The sequence below is a fragment of the Panthera leo genome, chromosome C1, assembly GCF_018350215.1.
Source record: "Panthera leo isolate Ple1 chromosome C1, P.leo_Ple1_pat1.1, whole genome shotgun sequence".
NCBI lineage: Eukaryota > Metazoa > Chordata > Mammalia > Carnivora > Felidae > Panthera > Panthera leo.
In genome coordinates, this window is record NC_056686.1 from 105810170 (window position 1) to 105837842 (window position 27673).

General features: G+C 56.0%; 2 protein-coding genes across 3 annotated transcripts; both read right to left on the reverse strand.

Moving 5' to 3' along the window:
- LINGO4 (leucine rich repeat and Ig domain containing 4) lies at positions 1-10357 on the reverse strand. Its single transcript, XM_042954000.1, has 2 exons — positions 10345-10357; positions 1-2523 (listed from the first exon to the last, which is right to left on the reverse strand). Exon 2 carries the CDS (start codon positions 2502-2504, stop codon positions 729-731), a length of 1776 nt encoding a protein of 591 aa, XP_042809934.1. The 5' UTR covers positions 2505-2523; positions 10345-10357; the 3' UTR covers positions 1-728.
- RORC (RAR related orphan receptor C) lies at positions 7090-27673 on the reverse strand. Of its 2 annotated transcripts, XM_042954010.1 has the most exons (10): positions 27315-27673; positions 16401-16486; positions 15936-16077; positions 14218-14730; positions 13874-13995; positions 12783-12915; positions 12581-12688; positions 12288-12398; positions 10345-10454; positions 7090-7331 (listed from the first exon to the last, which is right to left on the reverse strand). In XM_042954010.1, exons 1-10 carry the CDS (start codon positions 27409-27411, stop codon positions 7170-7172), a joined length of 1584 nt encoding a protein of 527 aa, XP_042809944.1. In that variant the 5' UTR covers positions 27412-27673; the 3' UTR covers positions 7090-7169. The 2 variants fall into 2 exon arrangements, with proteins under 2 accessions (XP_042809944.1, XP_042809943.1); XM_042954009.1 differs by lacking the exon at positions 7090-7331 and having other exon boundaries at positions 9880-10454.

Below are 27673 nucleotides of genomic sequence, written 5' to 3' on the forward strand. Positions count from 1 at the left end.
CCTCCTTTGGTGTTAAGCTTATATGTCGGGGAGGCTGCTGGGGTACATGCTCAGTGGGCAGGCAGAAAGGGTAGGAAGGGAGAGATTTGATAAAAATGAGAGGGGAGAAAGAGTGAAGTAAAGAAAACTCCGGATATCACATTAGTTTAGACTGCTGCTGTCATGGCCTTTTGGCAGCAAGTTTAATGATGTGACAGATGGGGCAGGTGCTGGAGGCCTCATGCAGACACAGCCAGTGTGCAGTCTGCCCCCCCCCCCGCCCCCCTGCATTGTACACTCACATCTTCTGAGCCTGAGATCCTTGGCCCTAGTTCCTTGCTCCTGGGGAGGATACAGACCAGAAAAGAGAGGTAGACTGCATGGTTGAGAAGCAAGCAGCGCTTCTCAGCCTCACCTCTGCAATAATCTCGTAGCTGTGGTTGGCAATTGGTACTGGTTGTTAAAGGGTGTCGTCAGTGTGTGTGAACGAGTAGACTGGAGCCTTGGGGATGTTTCCTGCTTGGTGGAGGGGGGTGCGGGGAGGGCTAGACTGACTACAGGTCTACAGCTTCTGCTCCCATCCTCAAACTGCAAAAGGAGGGGTGAGGCAGACCTTCTTGAGAGGCGTCATTAGCTGTTGGCACAATGCAGGCGGGGGTGGGCCTAGGTTCTGGTTCAAGCAACCTTGGTTTTCTTCCCTTTTGGTATCCGGAGCTGTCTTGGCTGGAGCTCCGATGTGGAAGTAAAGGTCAGAAGAGCTTGGCGGTGACCCGGTTACCCCCGGAGTTCTTATCCCCTGAGGGCCGAGGTGCCACAAAGTCAAAGGTCATGTGATGTTTGACCCGGCCTTTGCCCTTGCTCCAGAGGGCAATGAGGCCAAAGCAGAGGGTCACCGAGGTGAGGAAGGGGAGGAAGCCAACTGCTAGCACCATAGCTACGCCTCTGCTATCCAGGAAGAAGGGCCTTGGGATCCCTGGCATGGTGATGTTAGGGTCAGAGAGAGTGCCATTTGGTGGTTCAACTTGGAGTACTTCGAGCCAGGTCCTCAGGGAGTCATTCCCGGCAACATTGCTGACCACGCAGACATAGGCCCCTCTGTCCTGCAGCTGCACCGAGCGGATCTCCAGCGTCCCATCCTCCAGGACCCTCACTCGCCCAGCCCTTCCCAGCCAAGGGCCCTGAGGCCTCCTCCAAGAGACCGTGGGCGCTGGGTCTCCGTCTCCAGAGCAGGAGAAAACAGCCTGCCCCCCCTCCTCTGCGATGACCCATCGTGGCCCAGACTTTTGGATCAGGGCTGGTTGGCAAGTGAAGTGCCCTGGAGGCAGGATGTCTGAGAACTCCCTCAGGCTCTTGCCCTGCATGTGCCGGGGGCTGGCACAGGCAGGGGGTGCCACGCCGAAGTCCAGGCGCCTGCGCAGCCGGAGCAGCCAGAGGAGGCGGCAGTCACATGCCAGGGGGTTACCCGACAGCCGCAGGGTGACTAGTTGGTCTGGGGAAGGGAAGGCCGTTTCCTCCAGCGTCTGAAGGGCATTATCTGCCACGTCCAGGAGGTGGAAAGCGGTCAGGCCTTGGAAGGCATGGGCAGCGATGGAGGTGAGGCACGCTCCTGCCAGCCGGAGCTCCTGCAGCCGCACCAGGGGACTGAGGCTTCGGGCGGGGATGGCTGAGATGGGGTTCTGAGACAGATCCAGGACCCTGAGGAAGCTCAGGTGGCGGAGCGCTTGGCAGGGTACTGCGCTCAGATTGCAGCGGGTGATGGCCAGGTTGCTAAGATTGAGCCCAGCCAGGCTCCCAGGCTCCAGAGCCCCCAGAGATGGCCAGGAGTGGATCTCCAGCTCCTTTAGCTGCCCCAGCCCCCGTAGTGCCCCAGCTGGCAGCCTCCCAATATCCAGTTCTCGAAGCCTCAGGGCCACTAGTGCTGGGAGGCGGGCCAGGGCCAGGCCGGGCACTGTGCTGAGGTTGCAGCGTTCCAGGGTGAGGGTGCTCAGCTGGGCCAGCCCTGCCAACGCCCCTGGAGCCACGAACACCAGGTGGTTGTCCCCCACCTCCAGCTGCCGGAGGCTGCCCAGCTCCCCAAAGGCTCCGTCAAGGAAGAGGACAATGTGGTTGAGGCGGAGGTCGAGCAGCGTGAGGGCAGACAGGCCTGAAAAGACCCCAGGCCCCATGATTCGCAGCCGGTTGCCCTGCAGCCTCAGGGTCAGGAGGCTTTGGAGGCCATAGAAGGCCCCAGGCTCAAGGGTGGACAGCTGGTTGTAGCTGAGGTCCAGTTCCTGGAGCAGGCCCAGGCGGGAGAGCATTCCGCGCTGAAGCCCCCACAGGCGATTTCCACTCAGGTCCAGGAGCTCAGTGTCCGCCGGGAGTCCCCCAGGCACAGCCTCCAGTCGCCGAAGGGGGCAGAGCACTGCCCGGGGCTGGGAGGCACAGTCACACACGGCAGGGCACCCACCACAACTGCCTCCAGACAGGAGGAGCAGGAACAGGAGAGGGGGCCATGGGGGCCAGGCTTGCTTTGGAGCTGGACCCATAGCCTTCCCCTCTTCAGTCCTGGAATAGATGATGACATGGTCCTGTTTGGAAAGTGACTTCAGACGATGGTGACCCTGGACCTCCTGGGCCTCCGTAGAGGAGAGGGAGATTGAGCTACCTGTGTCAGCATCACCAGCAAGTAGGGCAGACCCAGGAACAGTTCTGGGGGACTGCCTCCTTGGGGGGCTCCTGGGTCTCCTCTCTGGGGAATCTCTGCTTTGCTCTCCCTCCCAGCCCTGGGTAACAGGCCGAGTGCCTCCTGGCTCATGGAACGTGAGTGAAGCCTGACTTCAGCCGGGAAAGTTGTATGTGAATGGACAGGAAGCAGGGAAGTAACGTTGAGTCTTCCCATTTTCCTATATCTGTGAGATCCAGGAATACCGCAGGTCCCTTCTCCCTGACACTTGTCCTCCCCAAGCTCTGCCCTCCACTCTCTGCCCACCCTGTTCTCCCATGTTATCTATCCATAGCTTTGTCTATCTGTCCATAGCTCAGGGGGAATCACATGCTTGGATTCTGATGGGAGCGCAGTCCTCACCTTGACGAAGTCCTCCAGGGCTGGGAAGTATGCTCAGCTCTGTGCCCCTGGACTCCACCTACTGCCCCTCTGCCCTTCTGGAGCCTGGCCCAGGGCCTGGGGCCCTGAATTAGCAAGACCCAATCTCCCTGAATGCCTGTGTGGCTGACAGCCAAGCAACACGTTAGCCATGGCACAGGCTACCGGGGGGCACCCGAGTCCCTCATGAGAACCCTACGCGCAGCCCCTATAGATGACACTGTGGTGTGTGAGGGACCCAAGGGATGCCTGGGTTTTGAGTGTTGTTGCTTGGTCCTCAGGTTCAGGCTCCTGTTACATCCCTCCTCGATAGTGTTTTGATTTAGTCCAACGTGGGAATCTGAGGGAGATCTCTTGTCCCCAAACAATACACAAGAGACAGACTGTGAGCCAGGGAGGCATAGACAAGGAGGAGAGACAGCACCTGGCCAGATGGTGTGGGTGGGGAGCAAGGGAGCCCTTGGCTGGCACAGCTGATCTCTGGGCACAGGCTGTGTGCAAAGCATGTAGACTGCAAGTGGGTTTCTGGGAACCAAGGGCCTGGGCAGAATCAGGATAATGGCAGGTATCATGGCCACTGGGGACTGGTCGAGGTGACAGAGGAGAAGGGGCCCCATAGGTGGTGAACTCACTCTCACCTCACCGTGTTAAATGTCAGCAGGGCATTGAACCATGGAGGGGAGGTGTTGGGACCAAGAGGTAAGTGATGCTCCCTGGGAGGCAGGATGCCTGGGTTTCTTTCTAGCTGCAGATTCAGATGGCCTTTGGGGCTTCAGGCTGTCTGTGCCCTGAAGGGTCAGCTTTCTGTCACACACCCCATTTTCTCCCACGTGGAACTTTACGAGGTGGTGTGACTTCTTCCCATTGCGGGGTCGGGGAGGGGGGATCACATCCCTGGATCCTGATTGGAGTGAGGATCTGCACCCCTCCTCTAGAAGAGTTGTTCTGGCACCTCTCCCGCTGTAGTAGCAGGAAACCAGAGAGCAAAGAGGCCCGGAGAGCAGAGGGATGTAGGACACCATCCTGAGGCTTGGGAGGAGAGAGAATGGTGCGGGGCAGGCAAAGGCAGCTGACCAGGCTCCTCTTGTCCCTAGACCGACCTGGCAGGTATCTCTGGCATGCTGAGAGTTCTCCAGGGACAGACGTGTCCCAGTCTCCCTCGTCCCTACGCCTGTTCTGGGAAGTCCACTCGACAGCTAGCTCTTTATCACTACTGCTGCAGCTACTGCTCCTCCTTTGTGCTCTGCACTCAGCAAAAGTGCACTGAAGCATGTAACCCAGCTTCCCTCCCTCCCCCTTCTGTCAGTTTCCTCTTAGTCCCCAAAGCCTGCTGGCCTAGGGGCTGGGGGATCTAGGGACAACCCCTTTTCTTTATTTATAACGTGGCTAATTTAATCCCAAACTTCCCTCGCCAGTCTCCATGGCTACAAGACTGGCTTCCAGCCACTTTGCCGGAAGAAATGGGTGTCAGAACCACTTCTTTCTTTAGATGGGGTGGGGTCTCGGGCATCAACCCTTCAAGGAGTAGGAAGCTTTCTTCTTCTTGTCTCTATGTGGCAATCCAGAGACACATATGAACCTTTAAAGCAGACCTGACTGGAGACATGGGGACTTGCGTGGGGAGGGGGCTCTTAGGGGAAAGATTTCTGGAATTTCCATACTGATTGTGGAGAAACCCTTCCCAGAGGTAGAGGAAGCCCTGGGGAGACGGAGGGAGGTCTCTTTAGAGTCCTTCCCCATAGAGGTGTCTGGGACATTTTAGTTTTCCCATCAAAGTCCGGTGGGGCCAGGATCAATGGCTGGTTGGGGTGGGGTGGGGTGGGGTGGTGCAGGGGGGAGGGGCAGGAGGAGCGCAAACCCTCTAGCCTGAAAGGGACGCTGGTCTGGCCTTGTCTCTGAGAATATTGTAGAGAAGGACAGCTGCAGCTTTGGGACAGGAGGTGGGGGCACTTACCGGAGAAGCTGGAGGGCGGCATCAAGTTGGACACTGCCTCTGTCCAGGGCTGGGGGCCGTCCCATTCAAGCTGCTCCCCGGGCCGCCGGGCCTCACTTCCCTCACTGCCCGCTGCCCCGCCGCCCTCCCGCCCGCCTGCCCGCTGGGGCTGCTGTTGCTGCTGTGGCCGCTGCTGCCAAGACCGAGGTAGAGAAAAGAGCCAGAAAGCATTTCTCCTTTTTTTTTTTTTCCTCTCTCTCTTTTTAAACCAGGCGAGAATGAGTCTGCAGCAACCCTGTTGGTGCAAAATAAATAAATAAAGCAACCAGGGAGAGCTGCAGCAAGCGCCACTACAGGATGGAGAAGGGGAGGGAGCGCAGACGGAGACTTTGGGGTCTAGGAGGGGTCAGGAAGTGGAGGCAGCCAGCAGCTCCGAAAGGGTCTCTGGTGGACATGCTGACTGCCCTCTGGGGAGCTCAGGGACAAGCACCTTCCTCTCCCAGATGCGGCCTTTCAATCTAAATGCCCCCCATGGGTATCATTTTGTGGAGAAAGTTCTCCATCCAGAACATCTGCTGTGGAGCTTAGTTTGAGACTCCTGTGGGGGTTTCTGAGGAGCAACTCCCAAGCCTCCCTGGGGGCTGCTCAGAGTGGGGGCTGCGATCCTTTTGATGCTCATGGGTTGCTGGGCTGAAAACCTGGGTCTCCACACAGGAATGAGACAGGAGAGAGCAGCTGGTCGGTGGTCTGATTTAAGACCCTCCCCCCTCCCGGCCCCCACCACACATGCCCCTGGCCTTTAAAATCATTTTATAAAGAATAGCACAAGTTAGGATTTATGTCTAGCCTATTAAACCCTCCCCTGAGAGCAATACAACCCCCTCCCCCGCATCACCTGCTGTTTATCCCTCACAGGATGGCTCATAGCTATTTGTAAAGCCAAGCAAGAGAAGTTTTGGGGCAGCCTGAGAGGCAGGTGTCTGCCCTGTTCCCTGGTCTCCTCCCTGCTAGAGTCAGTAGTGCCCCGTCACAGAGTGAAGAAATTGTGTCTGTTTCCTTTCTCCATAATGACAGCAGGACTCCTCCAACGTCTGTCTGGGACCATCTGACTGACCAGTGTCCAGCCATCTATCTCTTCTTCTCCTGGGGTTTCTTGTGCTAGAAGACATCTGGGGCTGGGATGGCGTTTGGGCCACCCCAGGTCTAAGGTTGGTGGACTGGACCACCATGAAAATGTTCTGGGGTCCCTCAGGGTTGGGACTCTTTTCCTGAGGCCACTATGCACCTCTGAGCTGTGACCTCAAGGAAGACAGGGACTGTGTCAGATTAAATGTACTGCAGAGGTGCATAATTGCAGGTTGAGTTTGTGAGTATGTGTTTCACCTGTGCATGGGTGTGTGTCTCTCATCAGGTTTGTGTTGACCCCCAAAGTCTATTTCTAAAGTGCACATAAGAGGTTTGAGTTCTAACTCAATCTATGATGCTCTTGGCCTCCATTGTACCTTATCCCTAAAAATCCCATAAAATCCCGTAAAAGATTATCCCAGTCCCTTACCCCCATCTCATCCTTACCCTCCACATATCCAGTTTTTTTTTAGACCCTGGGTAAAGGGAAGCATGTCCAACCACTTCCTTGCTGAGCTGAGAGGAAGAGGGAAGGCAGAAAATCTAAAGATCTGTGTTCATGTTATATACAGGTCCTTCTGGGCTCCAGCTGCCAGTCTCTGAGCTTGACATACCTCCCCAGCCAAAGCCCACAGGGAAATGCAATGAGGTATTTTAAAGTCCTGTTCTTAGCTTCTGAGCCCAGAGTTGAGTTCCATTCATCCAGGGTGTCCTGGATCCCCCTGGTGTCCTGAGGACACTGTGGTCCTCCTAGAGGTCCCTATGTGCCACCCTAGGCCTCTCAGAAGCTGGGGGTGAAGAGTCATGGTGAAGGAGACGCGACCAAGCTGAGGCTGGAGATGGTGTTCCTTCATCCCTACCCTCTCTGGCTCTTGGCCCACTGCTGGGCAAGCCTGTGGGCAGAAAGCCAGTCTGAGCAATCGCTCACCCCCAAAGAACAGGCAGGGTCCACCCTCTCAGAGCATAGGAAAGAAAAAGGTGAGGGTAGGAGGAGGGCTGGGGCGAGGGCCAGCGGGCTCCAGAGAAGGGAAAAGCAGTCCCTCCTCTGGGTCACTCGGACAGCCCTTCAGGTGACTCAATTTCAGTGCTGAAGAGTTCCTTGTAGAGTGGAGGGAAAGCAGCCTGGACCACGATGGGGTGCAGATGCTGGAAGGTTTGCAGCTTTTCCACGTGCTGGCTACACAGGCTCCGAAGCTTCCCCTTGGGTGGCAGCTGGACATGGGTTAACAGGGGGGGAGGGTCAGTACGCCAGCCTCCTCCCCAGAGCCAAGATGTCCTCTCAGCCCTCCCGGGCTAGGGCAACCCTCCTTGCTTTCCCCTCTGCACTTGGCATCGGAGGGGTGGCCGGATTCGATCCCATCACGGGGGAAGTATGTGTTCAGGAAGCCGGAGACAAGCGAGGGCTGCTGCAGGACAGGTGTGTGTTTTCTGAGTGAACCCCCAATCACATTTCCGCTACTCACCTGGTAAGTGCTCCAACTCCCACTTTCTGCTCTTAGGATGGTTGGATCCTGCGACTCTGTTATGTACTATCACTGGCCTTCATTGATGCTGTTCTCATGTGGAATGCCTTTCCAGTTCTTTGCTTGGCTAATTCTTCCTCACTTTCAAGTGTCACCGCCTCTGGGAATATTTCCCTGACTACCCCTCCCTGGATTAAGGGCATTTCCTTTGGGCTTCTCTCTGTGTAGTAGCACTTAAACCTGATTGTAGGAAAATGGTCTCATTTGTCTGCCTTCCCACCCTAGGTCTAATCTCCTTAGGTAGGTTCTCTCCCTGTCTGCCTCTCTCTCTGTACCTTTTGTTCCTATCATAGTGCTTGGCACATGACAGTTGCTCAGTAACTATTTGAACTAGTTTTGAAGCAGGTACCCAACGCTACCAATACTCAGTTGGAGGGTCTCTCCTAGAGACCCAGGAGGAGACAGAGGCAGGGAGACCTTATTGAAGAAAGGCCAAGAAAACCATTCATCTTCTGCAGCTTCCTGTATAACCAAAGTAGGCTTGAAAAGACCGCTCTCCAGCTCTCCAGCTCCCACCTCCTCTCCCACCACCATCTTAGTTTCCTAGCAAAGGGGCAGTCAGAGAGGACCAGGCAACATGGATCCCTTGATATCTTTTAGATTCATTCTTTTTTCATTTCCACTGCTTTACTTTGAGTTTGCCTGGACTGTCACAGTACCTCCATCCATCCATCCTTCCATCCATCCTTCCATCCATCCTTCCATCCATCCTTCCATCCATCCTTCCATCCTTCCTTCCATCCATCCATCCATCCATCCTTCCAACCTTCCTTCCTTCCTTCCTTCCTTCCTTCCTTCCTTCCTTCCTTCCATCCTTCCTTCCTTCCTTCCTTCCTTCCATCCATCCTTCCATCCATCCATCCATCCATCCTTCCATTCAATAAATGTTTGTTGAGAACCTACTCAGCTAGGCACTGTGATGGGGTGTGGGGATAGATCAATGGATAAAATAAGGTAGAATAAAATATCTGGCTTTATTAAATGCATATTCTAGTGAGGGAGCCAGAAAATATAATATGCCTGAGAATTTCTTAAAGAGCAGTAATGCAGGGTGGGGTGGAGGGCTTTTTGCATCAGAAAACCTCTCCAGAATGGAGGGATGGGGCAAGCCATTTGGAAAACTAGGGGAGGAACCTTCTAGGCAGCAGGAACAGCAGATACAAAAAGCCTGAGGTGCAACTGTGTGTGATGTGTTAAAGGAATAGCCGGGAGGCGACTGAGAGGGCAGGGAGAGGAGAGGAGGTGAGAAAAATTCAGGGTCATATTGTACATGAGGCCAGTCAGCCATGACAGACCCTACAGGTGAGTCTCAGCAGGATGGGTGGCTATAGGAGGGCTGAGACTTATGCTGTGTGGCTACTGCAGGGCAGAGGAGGGAGGAGCAGGGGCCACTGTAACAGGCCAAGTGAGAACTGATAGCTGGGGGAGGTGGGGGGTGATGGTGGAGGGGGTGATTCTGAAGGTGGAGTCAGACCTGCTTTCCAGCTGCCCCCCCCCCCCCCCACGGTCCAGTCAGTCTCTCCTTCCAGGCTGTCCAACCGGACTTGAAGTTCTTTAGGGCCTAGACCGTTGTGTAAGTCATTTCTGTATCCTTGGCACCTAGCACTCACTGTGCCTGGCACATAGCAAGGGTCCATTGCTTGAATGATTACATAAAAGGTTCTTTTACACTGGTTCCAAATTAAATTGCCTAAATAATAGCTCTGATGATATCATTCCTCCAGCCCTCATGGCTCTCCATTGCCTGGAAATAAAGCCTTCACTCCTTAATATGGCACTCAAAGTCCTCTCTGATTTGCTACCTGACCTGATTTCCAGCTTCTTCTTGTCTTCTGCTACTTCCCTGCCCTCATCAGTCAGTGCCAGCTCCCAATCTTATGCTTCAGTCAAAATGTACTATGAGCTATTCCCCATATATGTACTATTTTGCCTCCTTATTTTTGCTGATATTGTTCCCGTAGCCTGGCATGCCTGTCCTACCACCATGAATGTCTGTTAAAATCTGTCATACTTCATGGCCTACCTTAAATGCCACCTTCCCTAGGAATCATTGATGACCCACTCTTTTTACCCCAGATTATTTTTAATCCCTATTCTATGCTTATAACATTTCCCCAATATCTCTTACCGAAGGAACCCATCAGGGGCGCGGGGACACAGTGGGAGAGCACTGGGATTCAATCTTGTATTTATTACTCGCCAATCATGCAAACGTCGGCAAGTCGCTTAAGTCTCCTCACCGCTAAAGGGATATTTGAATACCTGTCCTATTACTGAGTTGCCCTGAGGATGACAGCATGTCTGTGACAGCACCTTGTTAATCGTACTACTATTGTTATCACGTACCATATGCTACTCTGTACCAGAGTACCAGTACGAGCCTCTTCCTACTGCACTACGAACCCTCAGTGGGGGCAAGGATCACTTCTCTGTAGCTTTCCATTCCATGGTGCCTTGCACAAACAGGTGCTAGGTAAGCGATGGCTATATTAAACTGAACTGATTCCTGGAGGCCTCGCCCCCCAATTCCAGGCTCTCTCATGTTCCATCTGTACGCAAATGGCAGCGATTGCTTGTCCCCTTGGTTTCCGTGCTGCTGCTGCAAGCTCTCTAACACCATATGGCACTCTGTCCCCACAGAGCCCCAGGGTCCCAGATCTCGTGCCAGGCCTGACCTCTTCCACCTTGGGGACTGCTCCTACCTTGGCCAGGATACCTTGGCGGTGGGTCTTGTAGAGATGGTGATGGAAAGCCAGCTCCAGGTTGTGCTGCAGCTGCTCTACTTTCCTCTTTTCTTGGAGCCCTGGCCGGTCTGAAGGAGGGCACGGCACCATGGCAAGAAGAAGAAAGAACATGGACGTCAAATTCCCCCAACAGGGTGTGTCGTGTTGGGCATCTGTGCTGGAGCACGGCCTCCAGTGCACGTGCACATGCACATGTGTCCTGGCTTGATAATGAAAAGCTCTGGGGGCTGGGGGGTGGCGCCTGGGTGGCTCAGTCATTTAAGTGTCAGGCTTGGCTCAGGTCATGATCTCATAGTTCATGAGTTCAAGCTCCACATCGGGCTGTGTGCTGACAGCTCAGAGCCTGGAGCCTGCTTCACATTCTGTGTCTCCCTCTCTCTCTCTGCCCCTTCCCCACTCACTTTCTGTCTCTGAAAAATGAATAAATCTTAAAAAAATTTTTTTTTTTTTTTAAAAAGAAGGGCTCTAGGGCCTGGGGCTGGGCTAGCTGTCTACAAGGCAAACTGGGGAGAGATAAGGCGGATAAGAACACCCAATTTCCTGATGCCCAAGCTGCCTTCTCCATGATACCCTGATATTTCACATGGCCCTTTCGATGCTGGGATTCCACTATGGGGGGATGAAATGGAAGAGAGCCCTGCCCCCTGGCCAAGGCTGAGACCAGATGAGAGATTGCCTTGGTGAAGCCTCCTAGGCCAGCATCAAGGCCTCTGCATCAATTGGTGGCTAACTTCAACAGACAAAGCACCTTTTGCCCTGGCTCCATCAGATAGCCAGAAGTCATCTTTTTTTTTTTCTAAATGTTAATTTATTGTTGAGAGAGACAGAGCGTGACTTAGGGAGGGGCAGAGAGAGAGGAAGACACAGAATCGGAAGGAGGCTCCGGGCTCTGAGCTGTCAGCACAGAGCCCAACGTGGGGCTCGAACTCACAGACCGCGAGATCATGACCTGAGCCAAAGTCGAATGCTTAACTCACTGAGCCACCCAGGCACCCCACCAGAAGTCATCTTTTAAGTCTTTATTTCTAGTTCAAATGATTAGGTCTCTGCTCATTGGCAGAGCCAGACAACAGATCGTCTTCATCTGCAAACTCAGGTTAGTAGCTCAGCTCATTAGCCCAGGTTCTCCAAATACTTAGCATTCCCTGGCTCAGCCCAGCCCGCCCCATTCCAGTGGGGAGGGTGTCCAGAGTTCCATTGTGATGGCACACAGTCTTAAAATTAGCTCACGCATGGGGTGTCTGGGTGGCTCAGTTGGTTGAACATCCGACTTCAGCTCAGGTCATGATCTTCCGGTTCGTGAGTTCAAGCCCCTGCGTCGGGCTCCATGCTGACAGCTCGGAGCCCAGAGCCTGCTTCAGATTCTGTGTCCCCTCTCTCTCCACCCCACCCCTACTTGTGCTCTGTCTCTCTCTGTCTTTTAAAAATGAATAAACATAAAAAAAAGTTTTAAAATTAGCTCACGCAGAGCAGTGATTCTCAGATTTGGTGGCACACGACAATCACCTGTGCGAGGCTGTTAAAAATCCTGATACTACAGGCTGCACCCCAGATCAATGACCTTAGAGTCTCTAGGAGTGGAGCCTGGAGAAGAATCATTTTTAGAGCTTCCGGGTGATCACAGTGTGTGGTCATGGTCACACTGGACACTCTGGCGTGAGCTCACAGGCCAGCTAATTTCTCTCTGGGATGTGGCTCACTTCCTTTCATCCCCACGGCTCCCTGGCCCCCCACTTGTCCCAACTCCACCTTGGGAGCCGTTTCCCTCTCTCAGGCTCCTCCTTCATTCTGCTCTTTAAAGCAGTTTTCCAGACTTAACCACATTTGAAGGTCCAGACCCTTCACTATCCCTTGCCCCCCTGCCACCCGAATGTCCCCCAGGCAGGCCCAGCAACACTCACTGGCGTTGATGAGCACGAGGGCTGTGTAGAGAGCAATCTCATCCTCAGAAAAGCGCAATGTGCTCAGGGAGCGGGAGAAGTCAAAGATGGAGCTGATGAGCTCCCCACAGCCTAAGGGACGGAAAACCAAAGGATTTGCCGGGTGAACGAGGCCACGGTGCCCGGGGACACCCACCCTCTTGATGTTTGGAGCAGAGGGGGTGATCTGACCTGAAAAGAGGATACCCTGGTTCTTGAACCTCTAGGGGGCTTGCCATCCCACCCCTCCCTCTCCATTTCCCCCTGCCCCTCACCCAAGGCTCGGAACAGCTCCGTGCCTCCGTATTTGCCTTCGAAAAAGACTGTGTGGTTGTCAGCGTTGTAGGCCCGGCACATCCTGACCAGGACCACTTCCATTGCTCCTGGAGAGGGCAGGGACATGCAGGCAGGAGTCAAGCGAAGCAGGAAGCCAGCTCTGTCCCCCTCCCCCCAGGCCTGCCCACCCTCCCTGGGCACCTGCTTTGAGAAGCACAATCTGGTCATTCTGGCAGAGCTCCATAAAGCCTGAGAGCCTCTTAGCGAACTCCACCACGTACTGAATGGCCTCAGTGAGGCGGTGGGCACAGCGTTCCCACATCTCCCACATTGACTGCAAGGAAGGAGGAGGTCCCACTGTAGCCCGGTTTATGACCCTGTCACCCTCCCAAGCCCCCGGGAGCCTGGACTGATAAACATCAGGAGTGAGGTTCAGAACTTCCACACTGTCCACTCCGGCATTTTAGCCTATTCTCAGCCCAGATGCACACTTGGGTTCAATGCCTGTCACGTGGTTGCCCTCACTGAGCCCCCACCAGCAGCTGGCACCCGGTTAGCTGTCCATGGGGAAACAAAACCCATCTGAGATGCAGCTTTGCCCTCAAAGAGTTTGCATTTTGTAGGGGTGAGAAGGACACCCTGACCCCTCTCCCAAAAAGACACACCCAAAGGTCTTGATAACCTGGAGAAGTGAAGGCTGAATGACAAACAAGTATTTTTAGAACAGGTGGTATTGTGAGAGTGTGATGCAAAAGAGTGTAAACTTTGGAGCCCAGTGGATCCGAACGTGCCTTTGGCTCCACGACTTTGTGGCCCAGGAAAAGTCTGTGAACCTCTCTGAGCCCAGTTTCCCGGTCTGCTAAGAACCGAAATAAATGCCAGGCTCCCAGGTGGCTGTCGTAAGAATGGAAGATAATTTATGTGAAGCGTCCAGCACAGCGCCCGGCAGAGAAGGGGTGTGTAACATCAGGGTTCTGACTACTGTTACCATCAGAGGACGAGGAAGGAGAGTATGCCGAGGTCTGTACGCCAAGGTGTGGGTGCTGGAGGCGGTAGGATGAAGGGCAGGCAAAATGTTAACCAGCAGGGGCCAAGGAAAAGCTCTCATCCATTGGCTAGACACATGCACACACACACACACACACACACACACACGCACGCACACCCCATGTTTCAAAGTGGGAACACCCTTGTGCGTTGCTCCAGCCCGCTCGCCTGTGCAGGTGGCCATCTCTGCACTCCCCCAGTGGAGGCGGGATGTCCCCCCTTCCCGTGGGCTCTCCTGGCCTCACCTTCCTCTGGTAGCCAGCCACCTCCTCCCGGGAGAAGATGTTAGGGCGCTGTCGTAGCAGGTCCTCCAGTCGCAGCTGACATGTCTCTCGGTAGGACTTACAAACGTTCTGCACCAGGTGCTCTGGGGCCAGAGGAGGAAGGCACAGGCTCTGTCAGCCAGCTGCCACCCTACCCACACAAAGGGCACTCCTGGCCTGTCCTACCCCTGCTCTGCCTCCCGCCCCCCTTCGACCCCTTGGCTCCCTTGGGCTCAGGTTCGGTGTACATGGAGTGCTGGCTCAGGCCCCTCTCTTGGAAGCCCCTCCCTCATGGTCCCTGCCCTCTCCACCTCCCAGCTGCTCACCAGTCTCTGTCAGGGAGGCATAGGGCACCTCTGGGGTGCTGTGGAAGCTGGGGCTGCAGTAGCTGTCTGGGCCCTGTCCTGGTTCCTCAAGCCCAGGATGCCTGGGGTCCTCGAAATGAAGCCTACATGTGTCAGGGGGCAGCTGGCTGCCTGTGCCATAGAAGCCGTCTCTGGCCTCGGCCTTGCCCCGCTCGGGGCTGTGTCCCAGGTGGTATGAGGCCCCGTTGGGCCCCGCCTTGGCCAGGCTGCTGGGGCAGGAGGGCCCAGAGCCTGGGGCTCTCAGAAGGCCGGGGGGGCAGGCTGAGGCCTCAGGCAGGTCAGGCGAAGAGCCCAGGGGCAGCTGCCCATCTGGGAGCCCCACGGGGCACGCGAGGGCATCTGCTCCCTGGCCCCCCGCTGGCGGGGTCTTGGCCACTTGTCCCCGCTGCTGCTGTTGCTGCCGCTGTAGTTGTTTCTGCACCTCGGCATGCAGGCTGTCCCTCTGCTTCTTGGACATGCGGCCAAACTTGACAGCTGAAAGAGGTCGGGGACCAAGAGCGTTCAAGGCAGGAGGACTTGGGTGCTGGGCGGCACCAACATGCATTTTGATCATTACAAATTCACTTGCTGTCCCCTAAATAGCCGGCACCGAGCACAGCTTCCTCGGGGGCCCCCACTGTTGCTTGAGACCCCTGCCACCTCTTAGGTGTTTGCTGCAGGGCCAGTCCAGCCCAGGCGTTTTGGTCTCCCAGGCAAACTCTCCCGGCTGGAAACTGGCTTCTGCTAATGGCATGAATCTGGACTGAGGACTCTGGCCTCCTGATGCTGGGGCTGGGGGTGGTCATGTCGGGGGCCTCGAGCTGTATTGGGGTCACCTCGCCTGTCTAGGAGGGTCGGAGGAAGAGGAGAGCTGAAAACACAGGTCTCCCTGTGGTCAGGCCTGCAGGCTCCCTGGTGACCTAGATACTCACCACAGCCCAACCCAGGCTCCGCGGCTTGTTTCTGAACATCCTCTTCTGCTCTCTCTTTCCTGCCTTTTCACTCCCCCCCGCACACCCCTCCCAGGTGTGGGGGCACAGCCCCTCGCCCCGCCTGCCCCTTTGCACCCCAGCGTGTTTCCTTTCACTTTGTTATTTTGGGCGCTGAAAAGTGCTGACAGACTCTTTCTGGCTCCTCATCACCTCATGCCTCCCCCAGCCCCTCCCTGGGCTCCCTCTGGGTGGTGATGGGGGGCTGTGCTGAGGCGGGGGCGAGGACACGAGAAAGCGCCAGGGACAGCAGCCCTCCCCACGCTCATGACTTCTGGGTTGTTCTCAGGCCCACTCTGGCTCCCTTCCTAGCCACCATCCTGTGTCCTATCATAGGGCTGGCAGACCAGGAAGGGAGATGAGCTAGTACTGGAGCCATGGGGCAGCAGGGCAGCAGGGAGGATGTGGAAGCTGGATGGTTTCTGGGCCACAGGTGAGGGGACTGAGGAGAATCCATCACAGGAAGAGGAAAGGGAGGAGTCGGGGATGTTGGGGAATGGAGGACTGTTCTAGCAGACCCTAAAACTGGGGACGGCAAAGTCCTTTGGTGAGGGTGGTGGGCCTACCCCACCGGGCACCCCCGTTGTGCATGGCCAGCCCATGCCCCACAGAAGGACGTTTCTACAGGGTAACCTCTGCCTAGCACAGCAGGCCAGGCTGCCTCTTTGGAGACTCCAGGGAAACCCCAGGGGGCTCCCTGCTTGGCCTCACCATCTCGGGACATGCCCAGTGCCAGGCATTTCTGCAGCCGGCAGTGCTGGCACCGGTTTCGGCTGGTACGGTCGATGGGGCAGTTCTGCTGGCGGGTGCAGGAGTAGACCACGTTACACTGCTGGCTCCGGCGGAAGAAACCCTGGGGAAGGCAGGCGAGGAGACCTTGGCTGTCTTTCCTGGCCAGGCCCAGCTCAGTCCCCAGTGCTTCCAGCCCCGGCTCTGGCCCCAGCTTTCCCAGATTCGACCCCCCATCAGTTTTCTCTCCTCCATGTTTTAGCATGATGACAGTTTGCCCTGCCATCATGTTCCCAGCTCAGGACAAGGCCTTCCTGTGCACAGGGCCTCCCAGGTAAGGCACCTCCCAAGCAGCTCCCTAGCTGCTTCAGTAGACCATCCCAGAATAAAGGCCACAGAACCCCTTCTCCTCACCTCGGAAGAGACCGTACGCGCGCACATGCTCACCTTGCACCCCTCACAGGTGATAACCCCGTAGTGGATCCCAGATGACCTGTCCCCACAAATTTTGCAAGGAATCACTTCAATTTGTGCTGGAAGAAAGAAAGAACGGGAGGTCAGCCCAGGAGCCTTATCTGCCTCCTGCCCCCTCACTCGCCCTTCTCCAGCTTGTTCCCCTCTTGCAAGATGGAAAGAAGGAAAAAAGTGCCAAACACTGCTCCACAACAGGCCTAGGGGGGCTGTGTTTGGTTTGGTGGGGCAGCCGGGGGCTGTTGCAGCCCCAAGGGGGCAAGAATGCAGCTGCCGAGAGGCCACCTGCTCAGCCCTTCAAGTGGAAAAGCTCCAGTTGCCTCCCTCCCGCCTGGGGACCTAAGAGTCCTCGCTGCTTTACAACACCTGCTTCCCGCGCAGGGGGCTTCCTCTAGGCCCCTCTCCCCAACCAGGGCTCTGCTTCCACGGGAAGAGTGTGAAGCGTGGGGGCGGGGTGGGGGGGGAGATGTGGTGAACCAGCCAGGAGGCACTGGGGGCCAGGTACAGATGCCAGCCATCCTTGGCAAGGCAGTGAAGGCTCAGGGGTGGGTTGAGCAGAGACCCCGGGGCCAAGCAGACAGGGTCCACAGAGTAGGGCCCAGGGGGTATGGAGAAGTGAGTTAGAGCCCAGGAGAGGGTTCAACAAGCCAGGTCTGTCAGATGCCAGGGACCCAGGGAGAGAATCAAACAGGGTGCTGAGGCTCCTGGCCCCGGAGCAGAGAGTGGGCAGCTCTGTGTGTATCAGTACATGAGAGTGTGGATGTTTACGTGTGCACGAGGGCCTCTGGGTCCCATTGTATGCCCACACGTCATGAATGCTAACTTTGGCTGGGACTAGGGACCATCTCATTTAAACTTTTTCCTTTCCTTTACAGGTGAGGGAATAGACCAGATGAGGTAAGTTTGCCCCAGGGCCAGGTCTACATCCTAGCTCCCCTGCTTTCCATTATGCTGTTCTGTGTACATGGCTTTTGGGGTACACACACCAGTGGGCATGTTTGAGGGTGTGTGTACACACGGAAGGTACACATAATTGTGAGCCAGTGGGCATGTCTGCTTGAGCCAGCAGTCTCACCTGCACGTTGGCGTGTTAGTGTTTGTTCTCTGGGCCACAGGGTCCCTGACCTATACCTGGCTCCAGATTCTTCTCTCCTTTGCCCTGGCCCCGTCAATGCCCACAGCTCTCTCTTGAATTTCAGGGACCAGCAGTTGGCCTTTTCCCAGCTCGTCGTTGAAGGGGAGTTGGGATTCCCACTATGTCAGGGGGACTCTGTCCCTCCCAAGGGACAGGGGTCCCTTGTGTGCCTTTGGTGTCCTGCTGCCTCCCCTTTGAGCAGGGAGGCTGGGGTGGAGCAGACCAGAAAAGTGGTCTAGGACTGCAGCCCCTGCTCATGGGTGACGTGTCCCCCATCCGTGTCCTACTCTGAGGGTCAGTGGAAGCAGCAGCTTGTCTATAGGGCAAACCTATATTCCAGTGAGCTTACCTCTGGCTCTGGCCTGGGCCCTGGTCACGCATATGCGTAGGGCCTCCCAATGTGAAGTGGGCGCCTTTACACCACCGTCCCCTCAAGCCAGCTTTGAGCTGAGTCAGAGTAAGCAGCCGCCTCCTCATGGGGGACTGGGCCCATGAGTATCTGAAACCCCTCCGTGAGAAGTCCGTTCTCTTCCCCACCCCAGCCCCCATCCGACTGCCCAAACCCCACGCAGGAGGCTGTGATCACCGTGGGGGGGGGGGGGGGTGGTGACGGAAAGTGAGCCTTTCAGATTCTTTCCAGTAAATTAGGAGTAGATTGGAATTCGTGGAGGGGAAGAGAGAACAAGACGGGGGATTGGTAGCTGGAAAAGGGACAGAAAACATGGAGACACTGCATGTCAAGTCACTTAGATTCTCTAGGCCTCGGTTCCCTTGCCAGTGAGGCCGGGGTACAAATAACACTGTTTGTCCATGGGGGGATTGTAGGTAGTTTCGCAGGCGCAATGACATTACCTGTGGGAAGCACTGTGTAAGAGGCAAAACTCTACATATGCTGTTACTACAGAGCAGGGCCAAAGGTGAAGAAGGCCAGTGGGCATTTGAGGCCTGATGGAAACACCTGTGCCCCATGGAGTCTGTGCTTGTGTCAACACCTTCCCCTTCAACAGTGTGGGTCTCCCTCTGTAGTGGCCCTCAGCCCAGAGAGGGGAGAAACCACCTTGGGTCACCCAAAAAAGTAAGCGGCAGGGAGATTAGGCCAAGCCACAGTGGGAACTCGGACTCCAGCCCAGCAGTCAACCACAGGCCTCCCTGCCTCTTCCCTTCTCCAAGAGCCACATCCGTGTGCGTGTGTGCACCAACCACACAGGTGACCCAGACACATCTCCCTGCCCTATGCCTGACCCACTGCTGGTCCTGGCCCCAGGAGCCTCGTGGCACTATAACCAAGACCTTATTGTTCTCATAGGCTGATGTGGCCAGCCATGGATGCCCTTCACAAATACCTATTCTTGAGGGGGACGCTGGAGTTTAGACCCCAGCCACCAGGCCAGCCACTCCTCAGGGCTCCCCAACCACAGTCCCAAGACAGAGGTACACAGTGAGAATGAACACAGAGTCAGAAGTTCCGAGCTGGGAGGCTCAGACTCTTGTAGCTTCTGAGCTAGAGAGACCAAGAGGTTCAGGACTAACAGACAACAGAGACTTAGAACCTGAGCTGGAGATGCAGGTGCAGAAACACAGAAAGACCCACACCTATGTTCTGCCCCCAGTGCCCTGCCCCTGGCCCTTTCTGCACCACCAGGCCCCTGCTCTCCCTGCTCCCTCCTTCCCCTGCCACCTGTACCCCTTTCAGTGCCATCTGCTTGAAACCTCAAAGAGAAAGTCCCGTTGCGCGCGAGGGGGACTTGTGGAGGCGGGGAGTGGAGAGAGTGGGGAGAGAACGGGAAGAACCGGCAGAGGTGGCAGTGAGGTGAACAGGAGCTGAAAGCACCCCGCACCCCTCACCTTCACAACCTACCCCCGAGCCCTTGCCTGCAGCAGCAGGTGATGGGAACCCAGGTTGGGGAGGGGGAGCTGAGTAATCACGGGATTACTCAAACGGTTGCCCTGGAGCCTGGCCTGCCAGGAACTTAGCGTCTAAGGGCCTGATGGTGCCAGGAACTTGAACCAAGCAAAGGTCAGGACTGTCTAGGCCAGCCCCTGCGGCCCCCGCTGCTTCAGGAAGATGTTTGCACCTCACTGCTGCTCTCTCCCAGGGCCCATCAAAGGAAACCCTCTCACTCCCAGGAGAGAGAGGTGTCCACTTACAAACGCTCCTGAAATCAGCTAGTGATTACATGGCTCTAGCCCCCACCAAGGGATCTTGTGAAAATTTTGTGAGCAGGTCCCTGCTCAGGTCTGAGGGCCCAGATCCTGCATATGGACAAGCTCTGCTTGGTGCCCAAGCTTGCTGGTCCTCAGTCTGTACTTTTGAGTAGCGAGAATTTAGTCCCTCTTGAAGCTTTTGTGCAGGGCTGCTCCTCCCTGGGGGACAAGGGTGGGGTTGGCCGTCTTTCCCCCAGCTCATTTTCATTTATTCTCCTCAGCCTGTGAGGCCTCTAAACCTGCATTCTGATAGGACACTGGGAAAAGAAAATGAACCCCTTCTTGATTGCTTCAGAGACTGAAGCATCCCCAGGGAGCTTGCTGTGTGCACCTCTGCTCTGCTCTGGGGGAAATCCGGTAGCGAGGAGGTGGTCTTTCCCTCCCTCCAACCCCTCTAATCTCACCCTTCCCACAGCTGTGAGATTCATTGATAGCGCTCTCTGAATGCATCCAGAGCCTGGCTCTTAGGAAGCCAGCCCTTGGCCTTGTCCAGGTGCCCTATGCCACAGAGAGGAAGTGGTAGGAGCGAAGGAGGGGCTCTAGCCCAGGGGGATCTCTCCCCTCAAACCCCAGAACCACTCCCCCACCCCCCCCTCTGCTGCCCCACCAGCCCTGGTAGAGTGGATGCAACCAGAGGCACCCTGGGGTCTTTATCTTCTCCTGGTGTTTTGTCAGTCTCCAGATGGGCCTTCCTTCTCTTTCTCTACCCGTTTCTCCAGCCGACAGGGGTTCAAGGGCAATGATAATGATAGACATAAGCCGTGGCTGAATTTTCCTTGGTGCCAGGCTTTGCATACGTGTTTCATTAATGATTACAACAACCCTAGGGACCAGGCATTGCTTGTACTGTCCCCATTTTACACATGAGAAAACAGTCAAGGAGGGAGTAAGTGGCTTGACTAAGGTCACACAGCCTGAAGTGGCAGATCTGACATTTGAACCCAGGTCTCTGTAATTCTGTAACCCATGTCCCCAACCATTAAGCTATACACCCTGTAAGGATGAGATGCCCAAGTGAACCAAGGAAATGGGATACGGGACAAGGTTACTGGCCACAGGGAAAGGTGGGCTGGGAACAGAATTCAGAGACGACCCCCTGGGGAACTAAAGCCGGGACTCATGCCTGGTGTAAGAACACCCAGGGACATGGTCCCCTCGCTCCCTGCTCTTCATCTGCCGTGCCACCTCCTCCTGCCTGTATTCATGTCTTGGGGCCAAGGTGTCCAAGGCCAGCTCGCCTGACCCAACAGAGCTCCTCTGGGGGTGTGGGCTGGCTTTCATACAACGTAGTAGGCCTCTGCAGGGATGAATGAGTGGACAGGAAAGAGGAATGCACCTCTTTTCTTAGCTTAGCTCCCCCACCCCCACCCCTATGGAGACCACAGCTCTGGCCAGGGGTCCCAGTGTACCCCAGCCTGTCACCAGCCTCCCTCCTTTCTCAGCTCTCCTTCCCGCAGCTTCTGCAAAGCTGGAAACCACTTTGGTGTGTGCCCCCACAGGGGAGCGGGAGGGGGAGGGGTGGCGGGGGCCAGGAGAGAAGCACTTCTATCTGCTGAACACTGCTCCCGAGGTAGGGCGAGGGTTTTCTGCTGATACACCCAGATCCCAGGGCTGAGAAAGTAGTGAAGCTAAAACTCAGGTGGGCGAGGGAGAGTCTGGGGTTCTGAAAAGCCACGAAAGACAGCCAGCCACCTGAAACCCCTCCGGGTGCCCCCGCCACCCCCGCAGTCTGGGACAGGAGAAAGGAGGGGAAACAAAAGAATTGAGTGAAAACAACCAGTGAATGGGGGGAGGGGATGAATCACCAGGAGGAAGCTCTGAGGAGTGGGAGCCCCAAGACACAGTCAGCGGCCTTCCCTGCCGCCAGCCTTGTGCGTCCTTTCCACAGGGCTCTGCTGTTCCAGGAGACCAGGAACCCAGAGAGACTCTGGCTGGGGTGCTGACGCTCTGCCCTGTAACCGACCCTGCCCCGAACACACATCCCCATCTTTTCTGAGCCCAGAGTCCCAGAACAGCATTACAGTAGCAGGAAGAGTAGAGATTAGATCTCAGGACTGGCCGTGGAGGACAAGAGGAGACCCCAGAGCTGCCTTCCTTAGAGGGCTCTTAGCATGGGAAAGTCCCTGTTCCCTGTCTGAGTCAGGGGCACAGAGGCAGGGGAGATGAGGGGGCCCCCAGGAGGGCAGCAATACTGCTTCAGTGTGATGGGACAGGCTGTAGCGCCGCGGCCTCTAGGACCTTGGGCTAGGGGTGTTTGGGATTCCAGTTAGGGACGGGAAGAGAAGAAAAGGCAAAGGTTCTGGGGTGATGCAGGGAAGGAGGGGGCCCTTTGTAAAGTCTTCAGGTGGTCCAGGGCTCCCAGGATAATAGCTGTGGCACCCTTGGGGACCTGGACTACTTCTGGCCCATGGCTCCTCATTATCATGACCAGACTTGGAAAGGTCAGGGCACAGCAAAGACTGGCATGCGACCTCATACCTCCCCTTCCCCTTCCCCCTACTGCCCCATGCACACTCAATGGTTGGTGGGGGGAGCTCATGCCTATTGCCTCCACACTGGCCGTGCCCTCAGAGAGAGATGACTAGGGCCACCATCCCTCTGGCTGGCTGGGAGTCTTTCTGGCTAATGGACATTTCCTCTTTGCTTAGCTGCAGCTCGCCATGGCAGGGAGCCCCTATCACCCTTCCAGAACCTCCATAAAATCCATGCCTCCCCTTTCCTGCCTTCCTAGACCCACTCAGTACTCAGCATCTCCTCTCTGCAGCCTGTCCTCTTTCCTCCCCATCTCTCCCTGTGTCTGTGTGCCTTTCCATTGTCTGCGCTCCAGCTCTGTGTCGGGCTTCACACGGTGCTGTTTGGGTGGTAGTTCTCCACTTACAGCTCCATCAGGGCATCATTCTTTCCCCAAGTATTTCATGACTCTGTCCTTTGGGTTTGGCCTCTGCACCTCTCTCTATTTCCTGGTATGTTTCTGCTCCTTGTTTGTCTGCGCCTCAGTCTCTGGGTGTGTCATAGTCCCCAGCCCCCAGTGTGTAGACTCTCCCTGGCTATAGTCAGAGAGCGCAGAGGTGGCTGGCACTCACTAGGTGTGTGTGTGGGCGGGGATGGGGGCAGCCAGGTAACCTGGGGCTATGAGATACCCAGAGATGTCCAGGTGAGAAGGACTAGTGGCATCTACCCCCAGATCGGAGGGGACCCCCTTCTCTTATCTACCAGACTGGATGGAGCTGTTGGGGGGAAATTATGTAGAACTGCCTAGTGGCTCCCTCCTCCAGTCCTGGGGACTCCTGTTCTCCTGCCAGGCTCTGAAACACACCCAATCCTTGCTTCCCAGGGTGGATTTGCTGACTGGGGACCATTTCTGGGAAGACTGGTTTGCTAACTTTTGCTGCTAGTCGGAAGAAGCTAGAAGGAAACTGAAGCTCCAAAGGGCCCCTCTTCCTGTGGAAATCTTTGGCTTTTTTCCTTGCCCCTCCTGACCCATCCCAGCTCATACACCAACACTGGAATCTCTGTCCCAAGCTCCTTCTCTTCTATGGCCTCTCTATGTCCTGGGAGAGTTGAGATGCCTTCACTAGCTTTGGGGGTGCTCACCTTGGGGACCAGGGCTCTCTCCTTGGTCGTGGGTCCTCGAACTGGGACCCTCTCCAGAGTTAGTTTTGTTTTTAAATTTAGCTCTTATTTTGCTTATGAGGAGACCAGAGCCCAGTGACTTGTTTAAGACTACGTGGCTAGTTGGTGACAGAGCTGGCATCAGAATCTGGTCTTTAGATTCTCAGCCCATGGGTCTTTCCAGGACCCAATATGGCCTCCCTTCTGTGGTTTGTGGGAAGACCCCAGGTTGAGGCTGGGCCTGCCTCAGGCCTCAGGCCACAGGGACATGGGGCTTCCCTTTTCCTCATTTGCCCTGTGCTCTGAGAGGCCCTCCAGCTTTCCTGACGTGAACAGAGGGATTGTCTGATTTACTTGTGCTTGCTCTGCTAGAAGGCACAGGGACTGTACACATCTGCCCGCAAGCTGTTGGCCCATGGCTTCACACCAGGAAGGGGTGAAACTGAAGGCTTTCTGCTCTGTCTCCCCTGCCTGATCCCCCCTCATCAAATGAATGACGGAAACTGGGGACACACACACACACACACACACACACACACACACATGCTGAGACCTGGATGTTGGGTTCTGACCCTCTCTATCTGCCGATCTGGCTCTCCTCTCCCTGTCCTGCTGCTTCAGGGCACAGCAACCCCTCTGGCTCCTCTTTGAGCCCACTCTGAGGCAGGTTGGCGGCATGGAGGGAGTTACTGCAGTGGGAGAGTGTGCCTGTCAGTCACCAACCTCCCTCTGCTGCAGCCATGTGATCTGGATGAAGCACTGGCCTCCCTGGGGCTCAGTCCTTTCTTGTTAAACGCGGGGCAGAGCACCTCAGACACTCCTGCAGACCCTTTCCAGGGCTCATGACATATGTGGTCCTCCACAGCCCCCTCTATTACCCTGCCCTAAGAAAATTGCCTGGGGAGTGAGACTCCACAGCTACTCCACCCATCTCCCAACAGAACTTGGCCTTGACTGGGACACACCCTGTGGTGGGGGGAAGAGCCCTCAGCTTTGCTCATGCTGTTCCCAAGACACCTCTCTGTTCCAGAGGCCCAGGGATGACAGTGGCATCTAGGCTTCCCCACTCCCAGGTGGCCCCATTCACTTACTTCTCATGATTGAGCCTTGGGCTTTGCTGCCTTGGCTTTCTGTCCTCAGTGGGGGGTGGTCCGGGGATGGGGCACAGCTGGCAGCTGGGTTGGGGGTGAGGCCCTCTCTGCCGAGCTTCAGCCTGTAGCTCCTCACCTAGCTCCCTCTCAGTTCTTCTGGGCCAGGGGGGTTGAAGCCACCACCACACAGGTGGCCGAGTGACAACCCCCCCACTCCATCCCCACCCGCTCTGGGGTGCAGCGAGTAGGATGACAGGCGCCGAATGTGGCCAATCTGGGCCTGGGGCAGGGTGTGAGGGGCGGGGCAGCCAATTGCAGGGGGCGTTGGAAAATTCCAAAACCACATGCGACAGCCACACGCGGTAAAAGCTGTTTCCACCCGTCAAGGTAGTTCTGGCTGGGGAGCCAGAATGGAGCTCACGGGAGCCTGGGGCCAGGTTCCTACTCCCCCTCCCGCTGAGGACCACAGCCTGACCCTCTTTGCCAGGCGACTCCAGGGACAGGGATGTTTCTAGAGGTAAGTCACAGGATGTCTGCCCCCGGGGGGGCAGTGGCTGGTGCCACCAGAGACCCTGTGGACTGTCAACTGCCACCCAGTGGGGTGCAGTCTGAGAGGCCGCCCCACCACCCCACCCGCCATGCTCATGACCTCCCTCCAGACATGGCATATGCCCTTGGCTAGGGACTAAAGATAATACCAGCAGTAATAATCATCAGACAAATATCCATTATCCGCAGGTAGGGTTATTTCCTCAGGACCAAAACTACTGAAACTGGAATGCAGATAATGTTGGCAACGACAATGACGATGATGATGGTAGTGGTGGTGGTAATAAAACAATAATAATGTTTACTATGTGCCAGAAACGGTTATTAATTTCTTATGTGGATTATCTAATACTCACAAAATACTTTATGAAGTAGGCACCATTATCCCCATTTTGAAGAAAGTGAGACACAGAGAGGTTAAGTAACTTGCCCAAGGTCACACAGCTAGTTAGTGGTGGGGTCAGTATTCAAACTCAGGCAGTTTGGCCCCAGATCCCACCTGAGGAATGGGAGAGCTTCTCTGGTTCATCCTCTAGCTCTTGAGGATGTCTCAGCTTGGGAGGTTTCCTGGCACTTGAGGCTAGAGTTTATTGGCCTGGGGGTCCTTCTGAGGGTCCCGCTCAGCCTCAGATCTGCTCTGTGGGGTACCTGGGCCTGAGGGTTCCCTCTTCAGGGCCCTTTAGTGATTAGGCCCTCTCTTGGTCTGGGAGTCCCTCCTGGGCTCCTCCCTTCTTGGGACTGTCCTGGATCTCCTCCTTGGGTTGTCTCAGTTCAGAACCTATTTTTCTGAGGCTCTCGGCCTGGGGGAGTCCCTCATCTCTTCCGGATTCTCTGATCCTCTAAGAGGTCTCTGGTCTTGCCGGGCCTCTAATAGCTCCCCAGCACAGTACCTTTCCCTGCTGGCCTTCCTCTGGCTCTCGGGGCAGCAGAATGCACATGCACGGAAGGCCTGTCACCCTGGCTTCTCATAGGACACTCTGGGGTGGGGGCGAGGGCTTGGTTGCACAGGCCCAGTGGGGTTGGGAGAGGGGAAGGGGGCATGGTCTTGGTCAAGGTTTCTGTGGTAAGAGGTTAAGGTCGGGATGGAGTATAGGCTCCTCCAGTTCCAGCTGCTCCGAAAGTCCCCCTTCTTCCCCCCCCCCCCACCCACATATGGTCCCTGGTTCCCATCCCCCGGTTCTTGAGCACGTCACTCCTTGACCTGCTTTCCTCCCAGGGCCCTGCTCAGCATTTCCGTGGGGCCCTGTGGCTAGGGGCAGGCGAGGCACCGATCTGGATTGTGCTGAGCCAAGCAACCCCCCACCCAGGAGGACGCAGCATCCTGGATAGCCCCCCGGCGCCTGTCCGCCCAGCTCAAGGACGAGGGGACGCTGTTGCCCTCTGAGATGTCCCTGCTTGGAACAGGGAGGCTCTAGGCAATCTTGGCAGCCGGAGCAAGGTCAGTGAGCTCTCAGGAGGAACTGGTAGGCAATCCAGGGGAGCGCCATGGAGAAAGGCAGGTGGTCTCTCTTGCGCCAGAGTGGTTCTCATTAATGCGGGGACCTGTGCTTCTGGAGGAGGCCTTTCCCAGAGTACCCTCAGGCGGTTAAGGGCGCGCCTGGCCCTGATGGGATATAAGCTTTGGGACTGAGATTGGATGGGTGCATTTTCTGGGGGAATGGCCTCTACAAACTAAGGGGTTAGATCCCATGTGCTGAGAGGTCCCTAGAGGGGATGCTTCCCCACCAGTGTCCATTGGGAAGTCCTTCCTGAGCTCTAGCCTTCCTACATGCTGTGGCCTCAGTCTTTCGGGGTCCAGAGTGTCCCTGTGTGTCATGTTTCCTACAGAGGTGAAGGTTTTCCTGCTCTCCAGCTCTGCACTGCCTGGCTTGTTCACACCTCAGGATGTGTTAACCACCAAGATGAACACCAAATGTGGCTCAGCTGTCGCAAAGCCTGGTGCAGGCTCCCCGAGTCCCAAAGGCCACCCCTGCCTCCCCCTGCTCTGTCTCCCTCCCTCCTGCTGCCAGCTCCTGTGCCTCTGTCCAGCACCCCTCCTCTTCTTCTCCCACAGTTCTCTTCTAATCCCTCTCTCCTTCAGCCTGTGGTGCTCCCTCTGACTCCACAGGCTTCCTCCTGACCTCCCATCACCCTGATCTTGAGGTTTCTTCACACCCCACCCCCAGCTCCCCATCTCCCTGTTTCCCTAGATGCCACCTCTGCCTAGCTCCTCTGTCTCTGGGCCAGCTCCGGAGCCTCGCTGAGCTCCTGCCATCTCTCCACACCCAGCACCAGGTGCTGCCCCAACCCTCTACTCACAGCTGTGGGTCTTCTTTGCGGCCAGCAGCTCTGGAAAGAGAAGAGAAGGGTCGGGGCCAAAAGTTGAAGACCATGGGCACCAGGAACACCACCCCATCACTGGCCCTATCCCACCCCATTCCTTTCTCCTGAACCTGATGTCTGAGCAGAAGGTGGGACCTTCCTGCACACACCCCTCTCTTTGCTCTATGCCCTTCAGGTCCTCAGAAGTGCTGGGCTTCTCACTGCCTCTGGGAGTTCCCCAAGCTCTTCCTTTTCTCTTCTCTCAGAATGCTCTTCCCTGACACCCTAGTCAGTGTAGCCAACTTCCCCTCATCCCTCAAGTTTCCAGTTGGAGAAGCTGTACATGCCCCTCTCCC

Bases quoted from the DNA above. Each gene is read 5' to 3' on its own strand.
- LINGO4 (XM_042954000.1), bottom strand. From the start codon at position 2,504: ATGGGTCCAGCTCCAAAGCAAGCCTGGCCCCCATGGCCCCCTCTCCTG.
- RORC (XM_042954009.1), bottom strand. From the start codon at position 27,411: ATGGGGTGGTGTTCCTGGTGCCCATGGTCTTCAACTTTTGGCCCCGAC. The intron at 13,996-14,217 runs GTGAGCAGCTGG...CTCTGGCCCCAG, and splicing joins TGCCTCCCTGACAGAGACTG to AGCACCTGGTGCAGAACGTT. The intron at 10,455-12,287 runs GTGAGTGTTGCT...GCCCTCCTTCAG, and splicing joins CCTCGTGCTCATCAACGCCA to ACCGGCCAGGGCTCCAAGAA.